At 53.6% G+C, this 20,254-nt stretch overlaps 1 protein-coding gene across 1 annotated transcript in view; it reads right to left on the reverse strand.

The window, feature by feature from the left end:
• Window positions 1–20,248, reverse strand: part of KIAA0930 (KIAA0930 ortholog) — a 39,359-nt gene extending 19,111 nt beyond the window's left edge. Inside the window, exon 1 of the mRNA XM_019651704.1 lies at window positions 20,103–20,248. Coding sequence (XP_019507249.1) covers window positions 20,103–20,166 — 64 coding nt within the window. The 5' untranslated portion in view covers window positions 20,167–20,248. The remainder of the gene's footprint in view (window positions 1–20,102) is intronic.
• Window positions 20,249–20,254: the final 6 nt, after the last annotated feature.

The following is a 20,254-nucleotide window of genomic DNA, read 5'->3' on the forward strand; positions in this document are numbered from 1 at the left end:
TCCTCCACAACTAGACTGAAGAACAAAACGACAGCAACTTGTCTGTTCCCCTTCCCCCAATTCCCCAGCACTGTTCCCATCCCCCCAATTCCTCAATAAAAAAAAAAAATCTAAAAAAAAACCTCATCAGGTTGTTCACTTTACATGGATGCCATTTATTTCACATGAATTATACTCCAAGAAAGCTGACAAAAAGTTATCAAGGGTGCCCTGAGGTGGGAACTCTTGTTATATTGCAAGAGAACAAAAATCATTATATTCTCTGTGAAAAGCAAACGTGCATTTTCCTACTTCTATGAATCTGCCTTATGGAAGAGAACTAAAAATACGAACATAAAGTCTTATGCACAAAGATGTTTCCTGTGTTATTAATGACAGCAAATAATATAACAATAATCTTAATAAGGTCGGAGAAATATAATACTCTGCAATTATTGACATTTTATCGAGGTGACTTACGTCATATGCACTAAACCAAACCATCAGGCTATGAAGCGAAGGCCCATGAAGAGGAGCCACATGGAGGACTCCCGGTCCTCAGGAGGGAGGTCAGGAGGGACGGAGACAGGCAGACACAGAGACCTCACAGTCCAAGTCCAAAAGCTAGGAAGGGTCAGGGCCGAGTGGATTCTGCCCCCTGGAGGCACAGTGCCGTGTTGGGATGTGCAGTTCAACATGCCTGAGTTCAGGTCCTGACTCTACGCCTCCCCAGCCAGGTGGCCAGTTCACTGAACCTCTCTGAATCTCAGTGACCCCACCTGTCAGATGGGTCTGACCGGCCACCCTTCCACCATCAGTGACGAGGACCAGGGAGAGAGTCCGGCCAACAAGAAAGACCTTTGTAAGCTGTCAAGTTCCTTTCACCCGAGGGTTCAATGGGGCCCTCTGCACAGCTGCTCTGCATGTCGCTGTCATCAGTGTGGCTTGCTCTGATGACATCACTGGATCCCAAACCTTCCAGTGTCCCTGGACCACGTGGTACAGTAACTGTGTGAATAAACACCAAGGGGTAACAGGACCCTCCCACAGGCGAGTCCCTCCTTGCACCCTTTCCCAAGGCCTGCTCAGCAAGAAATCCCCTGGGTGACAAGCCCTGGGAGCTGCCACTCCAGCAGAGAGACCCCTACCCTCCAGAACTCTCTTGGTCCCTGTCTCCCTGCCATCTGGCTTCCAGGGGAGCAGGTTTTCCCATCCTCCTCTGAATCCAGTGCATATATTTGGGGGCGAGATGCAGTCAGTCCCCTGATGCTGGGCCATCACGCGGGCAGCACCTCGGACAGCTCCCCGCCTGCGGGCGGGCCTTCCCTGCTGGGCTGGGGCCCTAGGGGAGCAGGAGTGATTCCCCCCACCCCCACCCACTCTTCTCATTCCTGGTAATTCTGGTCTATAAAGTAGCCACAGACACGGAATTAGCAAATCCCAAACCAGTGCTCCTAGGAGAAACACAGGGCGAGGTTCCTTCAAGCCTCTGGTCACAGTATTTGTCTACCAGTCAATACATAGCCTTGTTTTGTATGTGTTTCTGTTTAAAGTATATAGTTGCCTCCTTACCAATGAACTCCAGGCCAACAGCGCTGTAACTCGTGTCTGAACGAAGCTCATCCAATGCGTGTTTTCTCCATAAGACCCATCACATGCCTGGGCCTAGACAGCCCCTCAGCGCTACGCTCGGGGCCATTTTAAACAGCAAAGCCGCCAGCACTAAGCACAGAAATGCCAAACACCTGGCACTAAGCTGACCGCGGAGGACACTCGTCACAGACACTTGAAACAAGGAGGCCGAGTGTCACCCTTGTGCCACCTCAGCTGGGAACCTGCACGGTGGGTGACAGATTCTTCACCCCTCTGCATGTCCGCAATTAACCACTAAAAGTGTCCCAAGGACTGATTTGGGGGTTACAAGTAAATTTTAGCAAGTACATGAATTTGCCAATACAGAACCCATGAACGATGAGGGTGGACTGTATGGAAAAACTGATATGTGCCCGCTCCAAAGAGGCCGAGGGGATCCAGCTGCCACCTGTGCCTCAGGCAAGTGACCTGCTTCCGTAAGCCACTGTCCTCAAACCGCAGACCTGGGAGCCCATTACAGACAGTGCCGTTCAGGGCCCGGGGACTCTGTTGTCACAGAGTCTGCCTCCTTCTGCATGACACTGAGTGGGTGACACAACAGCATCAACAGCTCAACAGTACAGGCATACCTGGGAGACTGTGGGTTTGGTTCCAGGCCACTGCAATAAAGTGAGTCGTAATCTTTTTTGCTAGTGGAAGGTCTTCCCTTCAGTTTGTAAAAAAGAAATGCAACATCTGTGAAGCGCAGTGAAGCACAGCCCAATAAAACGAGGTGTGCCTGCACTGGCTACAGAGTGCCGAGCAGCAACGGCAGCTCACGGCAGCCCCGCACTTGGCATTGACAAAGCCCTTCTACATGTTACCTCTTCAGACCCTCATGGTAACCTGGTGAGTGGGGATACCCTCAGTTTAACTTAAAACCTCATCTTCGGTTTGAAGATAAGGCAACTGAAGCTTGGGAATCCAGTGGCTTGCTGGCATCTGGGGCTCAAACCCAGCCCCACGTCCTTTCCAAGGCCCCACACATGGGCACATGCAGGCCCGGAGTCCTCTGGCAGCTTCTAAATGAGACTGAGAGGACCTTCAGGTTGCCTGGGGGGCAGCTGGGAAATCAACGAGGCTTCTCCCGAGCCTTCCCACTGCGTTGGAGCCCCAGCAACAGCCCTGCCCACGCCCTGACACCCCGACCCTGCTCCACAGTGGGGTCCACAGAGGCCACTCTGAGCTCTGACGTAGCCTCAGGTCTTTCTACAATATCCGGAAGGCACTCAGTGTGTGGGGGCTCTGGGCTCCACTTCCCAGCAGAGAGGCAATGTAACTAAATTAAATGATTTTCTACGGAGGTGATGCTTGACACGAATACCGAAAAGGAAGGGAGCTGCGTCTCTTCCCAGGCTTTTTGTGTTAATGCAACCACCCCATGGGGCGGGGGCAAGCCTTTGTCAGACTGGGTAGGTTTGATTCCCATCCGTGATTGTGGCCTCCTTGGGTCAGTTACTCAACCTCTCAGACTTTGTCTCCTTATCAATAAAATGGGGCAAAGAGCAACTCCCCCTGCAGTTGCCATGGAGACTGAATGAGATCCTAACAAGGTGCTCAGTACAGCACCTGGCACTTAGTAAAACTCAGCCAAGGAAGACTGCTACCATTACTATGAATAATGGAGTCATTTTCCATTAACCAGCCCTTTGGAGTTGTCATGAATTGGGTTTTAGAAGGCACGTCTTGAAACCCACCCCAGTCCTCTTCCAGACCACCAAACCACACAGGGCAGACAAGCTATGGGGACACCCTAATTAAAACAGTGCACAGCCACTGAAAACTGTGGTCATGTATTACAATACGCTGTGCAAGAGCTACTGCCAGAAAAGTACTTTGGAGCAGCAGGCTGAGATGATTCTGAGAGGGCGATGCTACCATATCTTCAAGAAACACTGAGCTCCAGTGTTATACACACATTTTTAGAGCCTAAGAAACTTGCAAATTCTTTTTTACAAGGAGGTATAACATTGATACCAAAAACAGCGTATACACACACACACACACACACACACACACACACACACACACACACACAGAGAAAATTACAGACTAATGTCACTGCTGGATATGAACATAAAAATCTTAAATACAGCATTAAAAAGAATCCATCAATCCATAAAAGGATACGCCATGGCCAAGCAGGATTTAATTTAGGAATATAAGAATAGTCCAATATCAGGAAACCTATTCATATGTGCAGTATATATTTATAGTTCAAATGAGAAATAATACATGATCATCTCCACAGATGCTAGAACATTCCAAATTCAATACCCATTCTTGATTTTTTTTAAATTCTCCAAAAATACAAATAAATGGATACTTTGACCAAAAAAAAAAAAACATATCAACTAGGAAAAGTTAGAAACCAAGTATTAGCACAATCCACTGTTATTAACATTGATCTAAAGGTACTAGACATTGCAATTACACAACTATATTAACAACAAACTATGTAAATAAAGTAAACTTAACATTACTTACAGATGATACTATACTTGACCTGGAAAATGCAAAAAACAAAAAAATCTATTAAAAAATTGTTCAAACTTCAAAACAGAAGTCATAGGGTATCTGGGTACAAAATCACCAGTACCTCCAGAAACAACACCTTTGACATGAACCAGCATTCCTAGTTACAAGACATAATGTGTGTTGAGAATTTTTTTAAAAGAATTGAACAATTGAAAGGTTGACCAAGTTCTCAGCTGAGAATATTCAATCATAGAAGGGGCAAGTCTACCTAATTTGATCTCTCAGTTTAACATGAACCAATAGAAAATGCCAAGAGGATGTTGTAACATAAGAACAGCCAGGAGGGACCAGCCGAGTGGTGCGATGGTTAAGAACTGGCTTGGGACGCCAGAGGGCCCTGGTTCGGATCCCACATATGAGGGCCAGTGACACTGCCCTCTACAGCTAAGATGCTGAACAACAGCTCAACCAGGAGCTGGGCTGCCGTGAGTTGCCGGCGACGGCAACGGCGTAGGCTGCAGCCCCTGTGGCAATGGGTTGCCATGGGCTACCGTATGTAGCCAGCAGCTGCAGTGAGCGGCCGTCCAGAAGCCGGTGACTGATCTGCCTCGCCCGGGAAGAGCGCAATGATGGTGCCGAGTTGGGCCAGTGAAGCAACGTCCTCCACTAGACTGAAGAACAAAACGACAGCAACTTGTCTGTTCCCCTTCCCCCAATTCCCCACCGCTGTTCCCATCCCAATTCCCCAATAAAAATCTTAAAAAAAAAAAAAGCTATTAAAAAAAGAACAGCCAGGAAAATTCAGAAAGAGTGACGTGGGGCCATGACTCCCATTCAGGTATTAAAACCTAGCAGAAAGCTAAATCCTCATGTCACCGCGAACTTGCAGGAGGAAACATGGCCAGAGAAGTCGGAACAGAGCTGGAAAGAGTGGGGGCCATGTACAGCCTTGGTCTTGGCGTTCCCTCCTACCCTGGAGGTTTGAGTTGTCAGCCCTTCCACTGACTCTTAGCCAAGCAACTCCCGTTCCTGTCTGAGCTCCTGCGGGCTGCTTTCTTCACTTGTAACCAAAAGAATCCTAACAAATACCACACTCAAGACTCACCCACCGTTAAAAACAGACCAAAAGCCTTGCTGGACCCCACATCACCCTCCAGCGACTGTCTCGCCAGGAGCTGACTCCAACAGGAACTTTTCAGTCCCTGTTTTCTTGAACAGGTTTGTTAATTTACAGATTTGTTCATTTGTACCAGTTTTTTTGTTTTGTTTTGTTTTTTCCTGCAGAACTCTCTGACTTTATCTCTGTACCATTTCATCGATTCTATCTTCAAACTAAACTGGAGCCCAATCACTGCTCACAAACCACTCTTCCACCTGGGTCAAGCGCTGCCCTCTCCTGACTGTATTATTTGTCCCAGCTTCCTAACTGGTCCCCATGCTTAAATCAGTTCTTGCACTTCTTGCTCAAAATCCTCCAAGAGGTTTCCTTCCTCAGCTCCCTGCAGCTCTCTAGACAAACACCTACCTTCCCAGGGAGACCTTCCCAGTCGCCCTACCTGAGACTGCAAACCCCACCCCAGCATTCCTTATCCTACTTCCTGCTTTACTTTTCTCCATCGCAGCTGTGACTATAGGCCATAGTATACATTTTACTCATTTATTGTTTCCTTTCTGTCTTTTCCTAGTACAGAAGCCAGCAAACTTTTTCTGTGCAGTGCCAAACAGAAAAATACTCGAGGCTCTGCAGACCCGATGTCCTGTCTCAACCACAAACCCAGCCACAGTAAGTAATCCCTAAAGAACTGGGCATGCTGTGTGCCAATAAGTTTACTTACAACTAACACAGGCAGTGGGCCAGGGTTGGCCTGCGGCCACAGGTTGCCAACACCTGCCCCGCTAGAACAGGGCTGTGTTTTAACACAGAGTATGTGAGCTCATGAAGGTCTGAATGTTTTTCCTCTGATCATTTTGCTCACGGCTGTATACTTAGTTCCTAGAATAGTGTTTGACCTACAGGAAACAATAAATATTGGCCAATTGAATGAACAGACGAAATGAACTAAGTGATTAATGAAAGCAAGATGGTTCTGGTGCATCGCTAGACAGAAAGCAGAGAAAGAGAACGAAAACACATGGTAACTGAGTTTCCATAAAGACAGCACTTCAAATCAGTGCGGTGAAGATGCTCTCTGACAGCTGGTCTTGGGACAACTGGCTAGCTGAGGGGAAAGACTGAGGCTGGGTCCCTGCTCAGGCCAAATAAACTTCAAAAAGACCAAAGCTTTTCAATGTTACAAGTAAAATCATAATAAATGAAATAAACCATGAGTGAATATCTGTATTCTCTCAGAGAGGGAAAAGGCTTTCTAAGTAGAACACAAAAGTCATCCAAGAAAAGAATGATAAGCTACATTCAGAAATTTCTAGAGAAAAAAAGACCCACATAAACAACACACTGGAAAAATTATTGGAACTCTTAAATGAGGGTTGATTTCCTGAACAAATACAAAGTTTCATACAATGCCTAAGAAAATGAAACAGAATGGAAAGCTAAGGGAGATACAAAGGGCTTTTAAAACAGCAAAATATGCTAAGCTGCACACAATTAGAGAAACGGAAATGAAAACTACAAAACCCTATTTCTCACCTATCAGGTTTGTAAACATCAAAACACCTGATGACACTCCAGGTTGAACAAGTGTGGAGAAACGGGGACTTCACATCTGGCAGGAGAAGGCAAACTGATAAACTCTCCATGGAGAGACACTAGGCAATGAAACCACGAACGCTTATTTGTACCTTTGATCAAGCATTTTCACTCCTGAGGCTTTTTTCCTCCACGGTCTCACTCCCACGTGTGTAAAATTATGTAATTGTTACAGCACTGTCTGTAAAGTACTGAAATGATCTCAGCAATGTGTAAGTAACTAAATAAATTAAAATCCTTCATAGAATGGGATACTGCGCACATATTTACAAGAATTGAAGCAGCTTATCTGTACCAACAAGGAAAGATCTCTAGGATAAATGAAGTGAGGAGCAGAACAGTATTAGAAGTTTTTAATACTAAAGTGAATCATTGAGAATGACCCGGAAGCTTGTGAGGGAGAGGCAGGCTGCAGGGTGCACAGCTGGCCATGTGACCAGCAAATAATCCCAAACCTCTTGGTGTCTGTTTCCCAACTTATAAACCAGCAGTGACAGTGGAACCTAGCTCTCGGGTCTGTTGGGAGTTTTAATTAGTGGATACACAGGGCGCAGAGCAGACACCCATGTTGGCAAGTGTTATTTACATCATCGCCAGTGTCACCATGGCCCCTGGGGAGAGGCTACGGGACCGAAAGGATACGTGGCTTTTTCACTATGACTCTTCTCAGTCAGTCCCTTTGAATTTGGTGCCCTGACCATGTTTACCTATTTAAAAAGTAAGAAAACTGTTTTTTTTATAACAATGCAGTTACCTGGAAAAATGTTTATGATAGAAAGTTTTAAAAAAAGACACAAAATTGTGAATAAACACTTGAATGAAGAAATCGATTTCAAAAAAATGCCTAAGACTGCAAGTAAACCAAAATGCCCCTAGTGGTTAGTGATAAAAGTGGCGGAATTACAACTTTTTCCTGTTTTTCAAATATTTTGTAGTGAATTTATAAATATATTATGCATTTAAATAACACTAAGGGCTTCCTCTGTGCCCAGCGCTGTGCTAAACGCATATATTCTTGACCCCACCGTTCTGTGAAAGCAGGTTTTGTTTACCAAGGAGGACACTGGTTGCCCAAGGTCGCACAGCGGGCTGGAGCTGGCACTTGAGTGCATTCATCCACACCTCGCTTATCCGGAGCAAACACTGACCGAGGGCCGCTAGTAGAGGCTGGGTGCTCAGGGCCGGGGCTGGGACCGTGCGCTGACTCTAGCTGGGTCCCTGCCCCCTGGAGCGTGTGGAGGCGGGGCGGAGGGCCGTGTACCAGGAGCGCCTGCAGAACAGACGCTGGACTTGGTCAGGGGGTGAGGGAGGCGCCCTGAGGAGGGGAGTTTCAGCGGAAGGCTGAAGACTATGAGTTAAGTGGGCAAACAGGGGACACAGCATTCCAGGCCCCGCCCTGGGGGGCTCCTGGTGAGACTAGGAGGGTACAAGGGTACCGAGTGGGAGTCAGTGCTGGCCTCCTGTTGGGTTAGGGGTTTGTGTTTATCCTCAGAGGACTGGGGATCCCTGAGGGGTTGGGCAGGCAGGAGGCTGACAGGGAAGTCTCTCTGCAGTGGGGACAATGGATGGGTGGAGGCGTGACCCACGGAAAGTAGATGCCCGATGCCCAGGCTGTCCCCAGGCCATCTGGGCCAAGGGACTGGAGAGGTGCCTCCTGAGAGCACGCCTGGCTCAGCAGCAGCCTTGGCTCAGCCTGGCCCCGAAAGGGGGGGAGGGGGCGGGGTCAAGTGTCCTCTTTGGGGAGAGTCCAAGGCACCCCTTGGCCCTTGGCCGCTTCCCCACCAGGCAGCCAGGGCCGAATGAACGGGCCTCTGTGGGCTCTCAATAGGCCTTTCAGCAACTCGTGCCTCTCAGGGCCCCTCACTGGCGGGAGACCCTCCCCCGGGGCACACAGGACAAAGAGGCCCAGGGCTGCCTTGAGGAGGCACTCGGACGGACAAGTACTGGTCAGATGGGTCCCCACGTGAGCAATCCCACAGGCCTGGTCAGCCCTCTGTGCTCGCCTAAGGGGAGCGTGGGGTTTCAGTAACGCAGTGGCCGGAATGGGGCAGCCCAGCACTCCCGCCTGCTGCCCTGCCTTCTTCAGGAAGAGTCTCGGCTCCTTCACCAGGTGAGCCAGGCTCTCCAGACGGCCCCTGAAGCCCAAAGGATGGCCCCCACCCTTCTTCCCTGACCAGACGCCCTGCACATCCTCACCATCCCCTCTGCCAGGACCATGCCTGGGGCCTGAGGCCCATACCAGCCTGGCCTGTGAGAGCAGCTCATCTGGCCCTCCCCAGGGTCCAGCCCCCACCACCCCGCCCCCAAACCGGGCCTTCGCTGACCCACTGCCACCTGTACTTAAGCATTCGTCCCCTTTTACTTCTGGGTGTCCCTTTGAGCTACTTTACCTCCTTTGATCTTCACCCAGATCCTGTGAATTAAATTACTACCTTCATTTAACTGAGGAGGAAACAGGCTTGAGGCTTGAGTCATGTGTCTGATGTCACACTGCTAGTACGTGGCAGAGCCAGACACAGCCCAGACCTGCCCCAAGGCTGTGCTCTGAACTCTATGCTATGGCCTTGTCACACTGGTTCCTAACCACCTGAGTGTCCCTTTCCACCAAAACAAGGCACCTTGCTGGCAGAGTGACCTGGGGCCCAGCACAGGGCAGGGCCCACAACAGGGAGTCAGCAGACGTTAAACCAACAAATGTGCGGCTATGACAAACCTCCAGGACTCGGCTCGCTCAGAGAACACCACAGCAGCTTTGAAACTCACCCCAAAGCTGCCACCAGCAATAACTCGTGACCCCTTCTTACACACGTACAATGTTGTGAAATACAGTGCTTTTTCAACACTCAGATCACATCTGGGATCTCCCCAATAACCCACTTCACTGTTAAGGAAACAAGCCCTTGATCTGTGTGACTCAGGTGCGAGTTGGGCCTAGAATCCAGGTCAGGTTCAGTCGGGCACTGCGTGAGGCCCGGGGCTCGTAAGGAGGAAACCCTGACCCTGACCTCAGGGTTGCTTTCATGGGGTGGGGCTTCTGCCAGAGCACCCCTGGCCCGCAGCTCCCAAAAGCCACCCCCAGACTCGCCAAAACAGCAAAAGAGCCCAGAGGCCATGGTCACACGATGTCATACCTAACTCCTCACCAACGGTCCCGACAGCTTTGATCCTGCCTAAGCCAGTCACCAGGCCAAACAGGAGCTCTGCGTTCAAATCCCTCCCACGAGCGTCTCCTGGCTGCGGCCCTGTTCAAGCTCCTGGCACACCGCTTGGCTCTGCACGCACAGGGGCCCCCAAGACGAGCTGCCCTGCTCCTGGGTAATCTCAGGATTCCTCGGACACCCACACAAGGTGCCCCATCCCAGACAGGTGCCGTGACCCAGCCATCCCACCTCCCACCTCCCCCACCCTCCCCAACTGCCTGGGTCACTGAGCAGTTAACACCCCAAGGTGCTACATGGCATGAGGTGTGTCGCAGGACCCCAGGAGCCTAGGCCGGCCCTGCCAGAGATGCGCACAGCCCAGCTCTCCAACCAGCTCGCTGATCAGAGGAAGCACTGAAGTCCCGTCAGAAGGGCTCATCTCTTCACGCCCCGCTCACTGAGCCGGGCTGGAGCTGGGAAGCAGGCCCACCCACCGACGGTGAGCCCCGGCGAGCCCCGGCACAGGGACTGTGTCTAGCTCTCTGCTGGACCCCAGCACCTCCTGCAGGCTCTCAGGTTCAGCTCTGACATTTACTAAGCACTTCGGATGTGCCAAGACGCACAGCTGACGACATACACAAACTGAGGATTCCAGGCACCTCCAGGCCCTGGGCAGACACCAGTGGAGAAGTGGCCCTTCAGTCGCTCCGCCTCCAACGTCATTTGCATGCTCCCTCTGGAAACTGAACAACCCACACCCCCCAGGAGCCCCTTCTCATTTTCTCCTCACGGATGCCCACTCCCACGCAGCCTCCTCTGCCATTCCCCCCTTCACTCTCTTCTTCTAAGACCTTCACTGTGAGAAGCAGAGGGCGGGCTCTTCCTCCCACACCAGACCCCGGCAAAGCCAGACAGAAAAGGCACCGAGTGCCTCTCCTGGGGGACGCGGACAAGCCGCAGCTGCGCCTGCAGGGGACCTGAGTCCCAAACCCAGGCTTCCTGCATTGGGACCCTGAAGCAGCCAGTGCCTTACTTAGCCTCTCCGAGTCTCATCGTCTTCATCTGCCAATGGGGTACACCCCCTTGTCACAGGGTGGCTACAGGACACAATAACAGGAGGCGTCATCCATCCTCGGCAGAGAAGGGCCTCACTGGGCTCAGGGCAGGTGCCCAGGCGGGCGCGGAGCCTCTAAGGTGACTCCAGCGACAGGTCGCTGGGCTCAGGCTGACTCTTTGGGGTTTGCTGCAGGGAGTGGGAAGCGAGGACTCCCTGGGTCAGGAGTCTGGAAGCCTGGGCCCCACCTCCCGGGCAGATGACAGTCTCAGGACCACGGATGGCACCAGCCACTGCAGACAGACTGTGGATCAGCCAAGTGGACCTGCGGACAGAGCTGGGGGGCTGGGCAGGAGTGCAAGCTGCAGCCCCGAATGTGACACTGTAGCTCTGGGTTGGGGGGTGACAGGGTTATTTCTGTTTTTGGGGGGAGGGGATGTGATGCTTCCTATTTCTGCCTCTTCCTGTTTCATTTCTCTTTTCCCGGAACCAAAGCACACAAGTGGCACCGACCCCCCTGAGGTCCGGTGTGACTGGCCCTGCTTTCCACGTGAGGCTTGGTTTTAGACCAGTGAACACGTGACCAGAACCAAGGCCGAGGAGAGTGGTGCAGGTCAACCTTCCCCTCCCCTTTACGTACGATGACACGGAGCGGAGTGGGGAGGGCCTTGGCCAGGGTCACTCCCACAGGGCCCGTGGATTCATCCAGGCGGTCACCTGTCAGCCTCTGTGACACTGATGCTATAGGTTTGGGGGCCGACCTCTGCCCTAGGTGGAGGCAGAGCAGTAATCAGTCCTAGTCTGCCAGGAGAACGGAGGCCCACAGAGCTGTAGTCATTGCCCCAAAGCAGCACAGCCGCTGGGGAAAATGCATTTCTGAGCCTTCCCTGCCCTCTTCCCCACTGTGTCTGCCCAGGCGGAGCCCTCCGTGAGGAACGCCCCACTCTAAGGCCACCTCTTCCTCTTCACTCAACAGACACCTGTCCATCGAGCCATCACTCACACTACCCCCACGGCCCCTTCCCTGGGCCGTGTTCATCGGGCCACACACCCAGAGCCGGCACAGGGGACGCAGGGCCAGTACCCAGTGGAAAGGGAGAGGAAGTCACACACAGGAGGCTCTGCAGCGCCACAGGACTGGTGGCAGAAATCAGTGCCGGAGCTAATAAGAACAAAGGGGGGACGGCAGAGTCCATCGGAGCCAGGAAAGGGCCACGGGGGCCTTGAGGTGATGCTCCCCCAACAGACAAGGCAGGAGGGGCAGACCCAGGCAGAGGGAGTGACAAACTGGAGGAACCTCCCAAAAAGAGACACGCGGCGGGGGCTTACTAGCTTGTCAGGAGGACCAGGTCACATAGGATCTTGAATTCTGACTTGTAGGCCTCGAGCGGCCTTTAAAGGTGGAAGCAGCAGAGTATGACACAGTCGGGAGTGGCAGCTGTGGGGCACAGAGCACCAGGCCTGGTGACGGATGCAGTCCAGCAGAGGTGACAGAGATGGGCATGAGGGATGGCCCAGGGGCAGGACAGAACTCAGCCACAGCAGGAGGAGGGGCATAGGAAGGGCCCCCCCTTGGCGTGGCCTGTGGGTCGGCCTTCTGGGTGCTGGAGAGAGGGCTGTGCGGGGACAGCAGGCGTGGGCGCCAGGCACTCAGCCACCTTGGCCAGACTGAGCTGGAGGCACCTGTGACACTCCGGGGGAGACGGAGGTCGAGGGCAGTCGGCAGGGCCTGAGGACCCAGCGAGTGTCAGGGCTGGTCGGTGGTGGGTGTGGGCAGGATACAGGTGGCAGCATGGCCACTGTCCACTGACCTGCCTCGTTTGGTGGGTGTTTGTCTTGTATCCTGTCAGACACAAGATTCCCTTTCTAAATGAAGGGGTCCCTCCCAAACTGAGCTGATGCTTCTCCTGCCCACCCTGACTGTGCCAAGGGCCCTCCCTGAGCCGGGCGGCCTCCACCCCAGGAGCTCTGACCCCTTGTCCACAGGTCCGCAAGCAACACCCCCGCTCCTGCCTGCAGCCAGCTGGGCCCTGACATGATGTCTCTGAGCTTCTCTCCTCCCCACACCCCCTGGCCCTGTTCCTGCGCTCAGAAAATAAGGAAACCCAGCCACCAATGGGCCTCCATCTCCTCACCTGTCTGTACAGGTGGGATACAGGTGGGAGGGCCCTCTCAGGTATTCGGGCTCTTGTGATCTGTCTCTGCCAGGGCCCTGTCTGAGCTTCACCTACCTGTCTGTCCAGGTTTAGGCTGGCTGAATTCCGGATCCTACCTGTCCATCCCAGCCCCCCGAGGACAGGCTGTGACCCAAAGGACATTCTGCTGCCTGAGCAAAAGCCGGGAGACCTGGAGCAAATTGCCAGGTTGCCCCAGGCCCTGGGAGGAGGAGCTAGTCAAGCAGAAGAAGGCTCTCAGAGTCAGGTCTGCTCCCAGGGGAACGCCTGACCATACCCGGGCTTTCTCCCCCTCCACACAGGCCCCGAGGGTGAGAAGTGAAATGGGCAGGGAGGGATGGGAGGGAGGAGAAGCAGCTGCTGCCGCAGTTGGGAACGCAGGTGCAGGCAGGCAGCCGGCCTGGCCTGTGCCCACTCAGCTCCAGGCCCCCCTGTCCTGGCCTGGGGGACAAAGAGGCTCCCGCTTCCTTCAGCTCCTCGTCACCTCCTGCTGCTCACCTTTCCTCCTGTTCTGTACCAGCTGCTTAAACGGTTCTCCTTGAGTCTCGTAAACACCTGTCCACCACCCACCACGTTCACCTATGGTCCCAGCTCTGCCCTTAGGGGTCAGACAGCAGCCTCTGAGATAACTCCCAGGTTGCCAGTCTAAAGAAATCATCCAAACCCAGAAGCCCTTGCACAAATAAAGGGGTTTATTATAATCTATTTATAACAGTGCAAAACTGGATCCAAGCTAAGCTTCCCACAAGACCAGGCCAATTCAGGAAATTATGGCATATCCACCGACTTGTAGTCATTTAAATAATGTTGAGAGTTTTAACAACATGAGAGAGGTTTTAGGAATTTTAAGTAAGAAAGCATGATTAAGAAACTTTATGTATAGAACATCAAGTATTCTTTAAAATAGCTTTAAAAAGATTGGAAAGCAAGGCTTTGCAAAATTGTGTGTCTGGGTGATTGGAACTATGAGTAATTTTTTCTTCCATTTCTTCTATTCTCCAGTTTCTATATAATTGTGCACATAACATTTTTTAATTGGAAAAAAACTGGGGATTTTGAGGCTGCTTTTTAACAAGTGGCTCATGGCTTAGCCTGCCCAGCTCAGTAAAGGAGGTAAGTACAAGCGAAGGCAGTAAATGCTGACAGCACCCAGGGGATGTGACTTGTCCTAGGCCACAGAACAGGCGCTCTGGGCCAGGCTTGGGGGGGGGGGCGGTACCAACACAGCTGATTACCCTCTGGCCTTGCAGAGACCTCCCTGCAGCTGTGACCCTTGGTCTTTTTAAAGTGTGAGTCCAACAGCCTCAGCTTTCTCTGAAAGGACACAGACCCCGCCTCAGGATAGAAGCAGCGCCCTGGCAGCCTCCTGGCTGCTCCAGCCCCAGAGACGGATGGAGGCCGGAACCCACAGGCCTTAAAAATAGGCCCAGGAACTGAAAGAGGCTCAGCTACCCCTCCAAACGGTCACACTTCCTTCCCACCCCACTGGCCCAGAACCAGCTCTGCCTGCCTTAGGGCTGGAGCGCCCAGGGCCCCCGGAAACTGTCCCCAGTGACTGTACAGGAGTCTGACCTCCAAGCATGAATCCGACCATAACCCACATTCAGGCATGGGGCCACATGCTGTGTCCTTCGTAGCAACAGCTGCATGTGGGGTCAACCCTGAGCCAGGGCTTGTGCTGGGCCTGTACCTGCCACGTCTCATTTACTCCATGCCACCCCGTGAGGCTGTGCCTGTCACTTCCCATATGATCCCATAACTCTACGGACTTCGTTGTTGCCGCCTTACAGACGAGGACACGGAGGCCCTCAAGGGTGGCGTGTTTAGGCCCATCTCCCCTTCCAGCACATGTCCCACTAAGATCCCCCAGCTGCTCACTTCCACCCCGCTACACTCCAGCTGAGGGTGCGCAGCCCTTTTTCCAGTTCACGGGGTGGGGTCAGGTGCCTGGCACATGCAGGTGTTCAGCACTGGGGGGCACTCGCGGGAAAGCTGTTTCCCCCTTCATTTCTCTGGCTCATTCCACAAACCCTGCAAAATGGCTACTTGATCCAACAGGCCTTGGCTGGAACCCCGTAACCCCCAGCTCTGCCACCTCCCAGCTACCTTGGGGGAGTCACTTTCCTTTCTGAAGCTTGGTCCTCTCATCTGCAACTCAGGTGATAACAAAACCCATCTCTACAGGAGGCACTGCTGTGGGTACAGTGCGGCTGGCACACAGCAAGTTTGCAGTGTCCTCTGTGATGTGGCGTCTCTGGCACAGGCCATCCCACAAGTCAAACTCCCGCAAAGCTCCCTAAGGTCCAGCTAAGGAAGCACCAAATTCTCAGCCGGGCATTCGAGCCCCCAACCAACACTGCAGCCTCAGCGCCCACTGCTGCCCCTGCAACCCCATTAGCCTCTCCCCTCCCCCACCCAGGCAAGTCCTGCCCAGTCTCAGCCCCTCACAAAGGCCACATGGCTCCCTTCTCTGTGCCCTCTAAAAGACACATACTCTTTCTCACATCTCGACTTGGCACTTCCTCAGTCTACCTTGTGCCAGGCAGCTGTGCACACCTGTTACAGCCGGGCTACCAGCTGAGGACAGGTGTGGGTGGGCTTCACCTCTGCTAAGAGCTTGGGCTCAGACAGGTTCTAGCCCTGACTAGCCATGCGACTGGGGGCATGTTACCTTACCTCCACACCAGCATTTCCTCATCAGGACAAAGAGAAGAGTATACCATCTACCTGGTAAGATTATTTTGAGGATAAAAGGAAATAGTGAGCATAAAACACTCCTTTTGCCACACAGCATTCCAGACAGAGAGAGAATTCCCTAGACCACCTAAATGGGGTGACAGCCCAGTATAAACAGCTCTAAAAATGCTCACCCCAGCAGGGCCCAAAGACAACCAGTGTGATGCAGGGCCCTCCCCTCACAGCATCTATCCACGACTCAGACTGGGCCTGGGGCCAGGTCACGTCCATGTGGCCTGACCGAGCACCAGTATGTGCTGCCCTGTTGAGAGGGAGCCGCCCGCACAGAACACTTAGGCTGACGTCCAGGGCCCAGGAGAAGGTCCACACCCCAGAAGTGTCACGCTATGTTATCCCCCTTTGGTCCAGATATCGGCATCACACACCTGGGCATCGGACCACCTGGTTCTTCCCAGCTCAGGTTCTGGGGCTCCACAGAAGCTACCTCAGCCAGCCAGCTTGGTTCATCTGCTACCTGGAATCCACAAGCCATTTCCTGCGTTCAATACACCAAAATCCTGCTCAGAGTGGCCCCAGCCACGGGTGCTTCTGGCAGGGCTTTTACTCCGGCTAAGTCACCTGTACACCTGGCGGCTCTCCATGGCTCAGCTGTGCTCTCCCACAAGGCAGGGATCAGGGCCAGTCTCCCCGCCTGGCACGGAGCAAGCGCCCAAAGAATGCTTCTACTGTAGAGGCCAGAGTAGACGAGATTCAAGTCAGGTTTGAGTCTCCAAGGTGCCTTTCATCATGACAGCCAAGCGATGGTCCCTGCATAAGGGGCCAGCCGCCTTTTCCCATCTCATAGACATACACAGTGACTCAGAAATGACAGCAGCTTGTCCAGGATCAAGCGTCTCCACCAGAACCTCCCTTACACCTTCAAAACAACCTCAGCGGGCACAGCAGTTCTGAGTAACCTAAGCTTTAGTTAAACAACAACAAAGTCTGGGAGATTTCAATGAATTCCGAAATGTAACAGGTTGTCACGGCTGTAAAGTGGAAATGAGAGCGTGTCCTGACCCACTGGATATAGAAGAGCTTTGGGGCTGACGATCTGGGTTCATGTCTGGGTACTCAGGCCAACCACTGGCTTCAAGCCCCTATTAAGCCTGCCCCTCTCTGAATGTCCCATTGACCTCATCTGACAAATGAAAGAGACGGGCAACGCCAGTCCCCCTAAGAGGTTAGGATTCCATTCTCCTTGGCCATCCACACCCCTGATTTCTCAGTCCAGAAATTAATTCTCTCATCTGTTTGCTAAATGTTTACTGGGCGCCTGCTCTGCATCTGCTTGTGCTGGGCAGGGAGCAGACTCAGACTGGGCAACCCCCTGGAGGGATCCCTTGCTAACTGGAGAGACAGCCACACAGACCACTATGATGCCACAAGCACCCTGATCGTCTAGCAGACATGTACCTGGTACAGAGAGCACGGGCAGCAGACAGGGCACAGAGGAAAGGTTCCCAGGTGGAAGCACTGGGGCTGAGGCGTCAGGGGAGACCTGTAGGTGTTTGCAGGCCAGGTGAGTAGGGGTGGCTTTCCAGATTGAGAAAACAGCAAGCATAAAAGTTCAGGGCACCAGGGCCGGCAGAGTGGCACATTGGTTAAGAGCTGGCTTGGGTTGGGATGCCAGAGGACCCCAGTTCGGATCCCACATATGAGGGCCAGTGACGCTGCCCTCCACAGCTAAGATGCTGAACAACAGCTCAACCTGGAGCTGGGCTGCCCTGAGTCGCCGGCAATGGCGTAGGCTGCAGCCCCTGCTGCAGTGGGTTGCCATGGCTACCGTGTGTAGCCAGCAGCCAGCGTGAGCGGCTAGAAGCTGCTGTGAGCAGAGGTCCAGAAGCCGGCGACTGATCTGCCTCGCCCGAGAAGAGCGCAATGATGGTGTTAACTTGGGCCAGTGAAGAAACGTCCTCCACACTAGACTGAAGAACAAAAGGACAGCAACTTGTCTGTTCCCCTTCCCCCAATTCCCCAGTGCTGTCCCCATCCCCCAATTCCCCAATAAAAATCTTTAAAAAAAAAAAAAAAGTTCAGGGCACCAGAGGACTATAGGGATGGAGCTCAGGGGTATATGTGGCAAGGTGAGGGGTCAGACCAGGAAGCCTGCGTGTGAAGAAAGACTGGAGGCCACAGGAGAGGAGACACAGTAATACGTGACCACCAGGCTCTGCCCTCGGCCTAGTACAGGGCACTTCTCTCCAGCAGCAGCGTGGTAGATACAGCAAGACCTAGCAGGGCACATTCAGGGGGGAGGGGAGAAACACGCAGGCTCTGGGGTCAGACCGACCAAGGGTCAACCCAGCTGTGCCACAGCCTCACTGGCTGTCCCTGGGCCAGTCTCTTGCCTCTCTGAATCTCAGGGGCCTCATCGGTGAAATGGAGATAATATTTCAGTATCAAATTGACAGAGCACACATAAGACACCTGGCACATAGTAACTGCTCAGTAAATACCGGCTGCTAGAACTAATTATTATTGTTCTTGGGATGGCCCTGCGCGTTCCTTGGAATAGGGACTGTCTCACAGGGGGGAGAAATGCTCCGAGGTCAGAAGGCAGGAGTGTGTTGACGGGAGTGGGGAGGGGCTGCCTGGAGTCGCTGAGCAAACGGTTGAAGGGCCTGGAGCAGATGGTCCCTCAGACCCCTCCCATTTCAGACACTCTGTGCCAGGTGACAGAGGGACCTGCCAGGCTGGCATGCAGCCTGGCATACAGTAGGTGCTCAGTGAATGTTTTCTGAATGAATTAATGTGGATCCTTCTATTTCTGCTCAAAACTAAGTCATGACACTTTTCAGAAAACAGACCAGAGAAAAATCTGTGTCCTCCTCCATTCCCACTTTGCAGGCGCCCACCCTCACCCCCACCCAGCACAGGAGAAAAGCTTCCCTCCAAGAGCAGGCTGGCTGGTACCTGCTCCCTGAGGGGAGGCGTCTAGTACTAAGTCTGCCTCCTACACAAAGGAGGACTGAGTTTATTTCCTCTCCGGATCCATCCTCCAGGGCGTGGCCTGCTGAGGGGCCTGGACCACCTGGGGCTGCCCCGTCCCCCTGAGGCCTTGTGACTTTATGGGGATACGTTGGCTCTTTGGGACTCAGTTTCCCCAGTGGTGAATGAAGGAAGGACTGGTGGAATCTCCAAGGCTGACATTCCCTTCCCCACAGTGCTGTGGGCTTCTCAGAAATCCCCAGCCCTGGCTGGGGATGAGGGTGGGGTGGGGGTGGCAGCCAATGTGCTATGAAGTCATTCCAATATGAGGAAGGGAGGGGTCTTTTCATGGAGAAAACGACAAACCAGACACCACAGGGGAGGGGGCTCCCACCACTCCAGTCTGGGCACGCTCGCTCCATCAGCAGCGATTACCTCACACCCAGCCAAGCCAGGAGACCCCACCCACACCTGCAGTCCCAGGCGCTTTCAAACAATGCCAGCCGCCCCCACCACCTCTCCGGCAGATCTGTGACTTAGGGCCTCCTTAGAGCAGAATCACACCCGCAGAGGCGGCCAGCCCTGCTCCCTCTGCCAAGCGGGTGGGTTCAGGGGACCACCACCCAACAGGTCCCCAGTTAGCGCTAAGGGTCAAGCAGAAACAGCGGGTGCACACAGGTGTGGGAAGACAAAGGCTTCAGGAGTCGGGGGACGTGGCCCTCCTGGTCAGCTGGGGATGGTGGTCAGGGCACGCCTGCTGGGAGGCCTGCCCAGAGTCCGCGGGGCCCCGGTTCTGCAGTGACGGCTTAAGGGTCTCCCCAAATCCAGCGCCCACACTCGCTGCAGCAGCACTGAGGCCCCAAGGCCCGGGAGAGGGCTTTCTGGGAAAGGAAGGGGCCTGTCAGAGCCACAGAGAGGAAAGAGGAAGACACGGAGTGACCCGGAAAACAGAAAAAGACACAGCGACACGGGCGTGGGGGACGCTCGTGGGACCAAAATCAGAGGCAAGACACGGGGCACAGGCAAGACCCAGACGTGGGGACCAGAGGGCGCGCGTAGGAAAACACAACACGCAAGGAGCCCCAGGGACACGAACAGAGACAGACACGCACCGAGACGGAGACACACGGAGAGACGGAGACGCGCAGAGAAACACGCGCAGAGACAGACAGACAGACACACGTAGAGACACGCAGACACCCAGAGGTGCGCACCTCCCGGCGCCGCTCCAGCCCCGCCGCCCGGCCTCGCTCGCCCCGGGTCCCACTCACCGAGGCCGCAGACCTCGCGGCGCAGGCTGAGGCGGCTGCGCTCTTCGGCTATGGCGCACAGCATGTGCTGCAGCGAGCGCTCTTCGTCCTCGGCGCCGCCCGCAGGCTCGGGGGAGGCGGCGGCGGCGGCGGCGGCGGCTGCGGGGAGGGCG

This window comes from Hipposideros armiger, unplaced genomic scaffold (assembly GCF_001890085.2).
Source record: "Hipposideros armiger isolate ML-2016 unplaced genomic scaffold, ASM189008v1 scaffold_164, whole genome shotgun sequence".
NCBI classification, from domain to species: Eukaryota; Metazoa; Chordata; class Mammalia; order Chiroptera; family Hipposideridae; genus Hipposideros; species Hipposideros armiger.